The sequence below is a fragment of the Quercus suber genome, unplaced genomic scaffold (genome assembly GCF_002906115.3).
Source record: "Quercus suber isolate HL8 unplaced genomic scaffold, Cork oak 2.0 scaffold_191, whole genome shotgun sequence".
NCBI lineage: Eukaryota > Viridiplantae > Streptophyta > Magnoliopsida > Fagales > Fagaceae > Quercus > Quercus suber.
The window spans coordinates 209,456-213,887 of record NW_027069649.1 but is presented as its reverse complement, the minus strand read 5'-3'; the positions used below and the strand labels follow the sequence as shown (position 1 = coordinate 213,887).

At 34.2% G+C, this 4,432-nt stretch overlaps 1 protein-coding gene across 1 annotated transcript; it reads left to right on the top strand.

The window, feature by feature from the left end:
• The first annotated feature begins 1,057 nt into the window (after nt 1–1,057).
• LOC111992714 (uncharacterized) lies at nt 1,058–4,042 on the top strand. Its single transcript, XM_024024575.2, has 2 exons — nt 1,058–1,205; nt 1,775–4,042. The coding sequence occupies exon 2, from the start codon at nt 1,783–1,785 to the stop codon at nt 3,904–3,906; it is 2,124 nt and encodes a 707-aa protein (XP_023880343.2). The 5' UTR covers nt 1,058–1,205; nt 1,775–1,782; the 3' UTR covers nt 3,907–4,042.
• The last annotated feature ends 390 nt before the right edge of the window (nt 4,043–4,432 follow it).

Genomic DNA, 4,432 nt, shown 5'->3' with positions numbered 1-4,432 from the left:
CTAATTCAAGTCTTAATCCTAACCTGATACCAAATTAAAACTCATCTGCAATCTAATTCACAAACCCACAAGAGAGAGATCGAACAATTCCAAACCGGCCATTATCTTTTAGAGCAAAGACATAGAGCTTGATATCGATCATCGAGGAGATGAAGAAGAATAAGAAGAAGAAGATGAGGACGACTAGAGTATTCGCAACCAGGGCCGGCCCAAGGCCTAGGCCTAAGGCCCCAAAACCAAAAAAGAAATTCCTTACTAAAAAAAGGCCCCATCCCCCTCCACAAAGGCCCAAAATTTTATAAAAATATAACATTTTTAAATAATTAGTACTTTTTTTTAGAGTAATGTTAAAGATACCACAAATTTTACTATAAGTTTAAGTTTAAGTTTAACTAACATGTCACCAATCACGTAAAACAATAATTCAAGCACAAATAAATTAAGTTGTTGAAATTCATCAATTACAGTAATTATCACATTATATTGTGAACATTTTGTAGTATCTTTAGTATTTTTCTTTTTCATTTCTAACAAGACTTCCAAAATAGGAGACCAATAGAAATTTAAACCAATTGAAACCCTAAAATGCTTCCAAGAGAAATGCTGCAAATGTAATAGATCATCAATGATTAATCTCCTCTAATAGTTTGAGATCTTAATTTTTGTAAACTAATCACCTATAAAGCCACACACCAAATAATATTTATTTATCTCTTTCTCTTAAAAAGAATATATAAAATTAAAATTTAGATTACAACTATACTTAATTATGCATAGTTATATAATCAAGTTAAAGTAAGTTCTTTTTTTTTTTAAATAATTTTTTTTAGTTCTTTTTGTTTAAATTTTTAGTTCAACTATAATATTCAATCATTAGTATGAAATTAACCTTATTTTAATTAGTATTATTCATCAATTTCTATATTTACGTCAAATTACTCTTAATTTAATTCATTCTCAAAAAGAAAAAAGTCTTCATTTAATTAATATTATATAAATTTATTTAATTAATGTTCCATATAAAATTTTCGCATATAAAATTTTCGCCTTTAGCCTCAAATTTTGTTGGGCCTGCACTGTTCGCAACAACTGGATGAAACAATTACGTATTATTTAGAAAAATTAATACTCAGCCGAACCCAACGCCGCTTCAACGAAAGAAGTCACCGGATATTCTCCGCCCCCACTAGTCAACAGTCAACAAGGTTCTCTCTCGCTCAAACTTCATTAGACATAGAAACCTTGAGAAATTTCTGATGTTAATCCACTTATTCAAAAAATTTCTGTCATAGATACTCTTTCTTTGAGTTCATATTATCTATACTTTAATGGGTAAAAATTTCTAGGCCAAGTAAAATTATATTTAGCTGTTTCCTTTCGTAGAATGTGATGCTTTAAGATTCTTGTGAAATTTTGTATTGGGCTTTTGAGTTTTGATGCTGGCGTCTTTTCCAAACTCAGGCTCGACGGCGACGGCGATGTTTGGTGTTTTTATTTTCACTGGTTTTTTTGAATTCAAGTGGAGATTTTACCAATTCTCTGTTGCAAACTTAACAAAGTGAACAATAAAGTCTTCTGTGGATTCTAAATTTCTAATTGGTAGCTTTGATATCTTCTTCTTTTGCTTTAAACCTATTGTTTTGGAAGTTTGCAGTTTTGGAATTGTCTATCACACGTAATTTCATATTATGTTAGTTGTATTATGATCCAGCATTTTCTTTTAATATCTGATTCAATGTCTTTTGAGTTTTGATCCAAAACTAATTTTCTTCAGGTAGTAATATGAGTCAGCTTGGTCTTTCACTCTTTCGCATCTCTATCAAAAGGACTGGTTTAAGAAACATTTCTGGAGTGTTGTCTTTAAGGTGCTGTTTTTCTTGTCCTAGCTCAGCAGAATTAAATCCTTCTCCATTTCGACTACTTGGACCTCCAGAAATCTCTCATTCAACGGTTAATGCGACCCCAAGTCTAGTTGATACCCAAGACTTCTTCTCTGATGAAAAACTACTTCGGGAGAAATGCTATCTTAGATCATGTGATCCGTGTTTTCAATTTTATGAAGAGCGTAGACAAATGAAAACATTTGTTAGACTGGTGAACTATTTGGAGAATTCTTGGTACCACTGTCCACATACTACCCTCAAACTCATTTGCCTCCTGAGGAACACTAGTTATTTTAGAAACCTAAGAAGAGAGGAGTTCTTTGTGGCAGCTATGTGGCTCCACCAATACCACCCTAAAACGTTAGCGTGTAATGTGAAAACATTTGCCAAATTTGGGTGTTTGAAAGACTTGCTGGAAATCCTCCGTCGGATTGTCAATAGTGGCACCCCGAAACATACATATATTGTGGACAGGGAAGAACTTGAAAGGGGAAAGGGAATTTCAAGAAGGATAGAGAAAAATCTGAGAAGCAAAATACTTATAAGGATAAAGATGAGAAGGAAAAATATGAAGGTTGGAAAGGATAAGACAAAGACTAAGAAAGAGAAGTCAACATATTTGAGAATCGTAAAAAGAAATATGATGTTAAAAGAGGACTTTGAGAAGAGATTGAAGGCTCTGAAGGATAGGACGAATGCTGAGAAAGAGAGAAAGGAGAAAATAAATATGATGGTGAAAAAAGCCATTAAGCGGTACAATTACGATAAAAAATACCGTTTCTTATATGATCAGATTTCTGATCTCTTTGCCAAGCTACTTAAGGATGATCTTGAGCACTTGAATTCTGGGCAGACAGCAAAAATTAGTTTGGCTTCAAAATGGTGCCCTTCTCTTTACTCTTCTTATGATTATTCAACTTTATTTTGTGAGAGTGTTGCCAGGAGGCTTTTCCCTTATGATTCTTGTCCTGAATACAAAGGGATTGATGAGGCTCATTATGTTTACAGAGTTCGAAACCGTTTACAAAAAGAAGTTCTTGTCCCACTTCGCAAAGCCTTAGAGTTACCGGAAATTTACATGAGTGCCAATCAATGGAACTTGCTTCGATACGATCGAATCTCATCTGTTGCCTTCAAAACTTACAAGCGTGCATTCTATAAGCATGACCGAGAAAGGTTTTTGCAGTACCTTCAAAATGTGCAGTGCTTTGAAATGCCAAAAACCACTGCCAAGGATTTACTTCCTCATGAGATATTAAAACTTTTTCAGTACGCTAATGGTCATGAAGTTGCTGAACTGCAATGGAAAAGGATGCTGGATGCTTTCTCTAAGAATGGGAAATTTGTCAATTGCATTTCAACGTTTAACAGTAATGATTGGACAGATGAATTCTGCTGTGGCTTTACATTGATGACTTCTGAACTCTGTGCAAGCCCTTGGAAGGGAAAGGTCCTTAAGTACAGTGATAATCCTGAGGTGGTGAGCATCAAGGGAGATGATCTTCAGTCAAGGATAAATTTTTGTAGACTAAATAATGTTGTGAGCCCGAAAGGAGATGGTAATGATACTAAACCATGGGGCCTGCTGCTATTATCATTCTTGGATAAAATTTTGGAAACTGCAATAGACTTGAATGTGAGCAAACAGGACATGATCAAAAGGGTTTTCATGTTTGAAGGTAAACGCCCTAATTGTGCGTCTAGTTGCCATTATGAAAGCTGTTGTGGGGAACATGATTGTGGCTGGAGAAAGAACTATGAAGCAATGAAGGAGAAGTTTGAAGTGAATGGGTATGTGATGCCCCAAATTACGCATTGGGAATGGGACATGACTTGCATGAGTGAATTTGGACTGAAATATCCGAAAGTGATATCGTTTGAAGGTGGTCTGACACACATAAGAGGACTCTTAAAGACAAGTTTCAGATTTTTTGTGGAGGGAGATGGAACCCTGAATTTAAGAGCTATGATGGATTCGGAGATTTGCAGTGCAGATGACCCAGAACTTTTAGTGCACGATTGATTTTATTTTATTTTATAATTTTGTTACTCTCTTTTTAGCTAGACAGTCGTTTGTGTTAGTAAATTTTCATAGGTAATTTTCATTATCTATTCTATTTTAAGTAACTTATCAAAAAATATTATCTATTCTATTTTAAGTAGGTTCTATGGATTTTGTCTGATGCATTATTATCCTGCTATTTTAAGTAGGCTCTTAAAACTTGAACTTGAGTTCGATAGATTATGCCTAAACTTGTGTAGCTTCAATATATCAAGACATTGCATTGGAGGTATGCAGGTAGTTTCAAAATTGGCTCTTAGTTTAAGAACTTGACAAGTCTTTCAGAGAGTCAATTAGATGGCATATATTGTGAACCAAAAAATTTTAATTTTTTTTTAAGAGATCATAATGAAGATAACTGCTAAAGAGTTTAGGAGGGTTAGCTTTACAGAGTTCCAAAAGATTTATTAAGCCAAAAGGTAGCCACATAATTTTTTGAAGCTTTGAGTTGCTAGTTGCCTTGGTTCTTTGAGAATTCTTGGGTGGA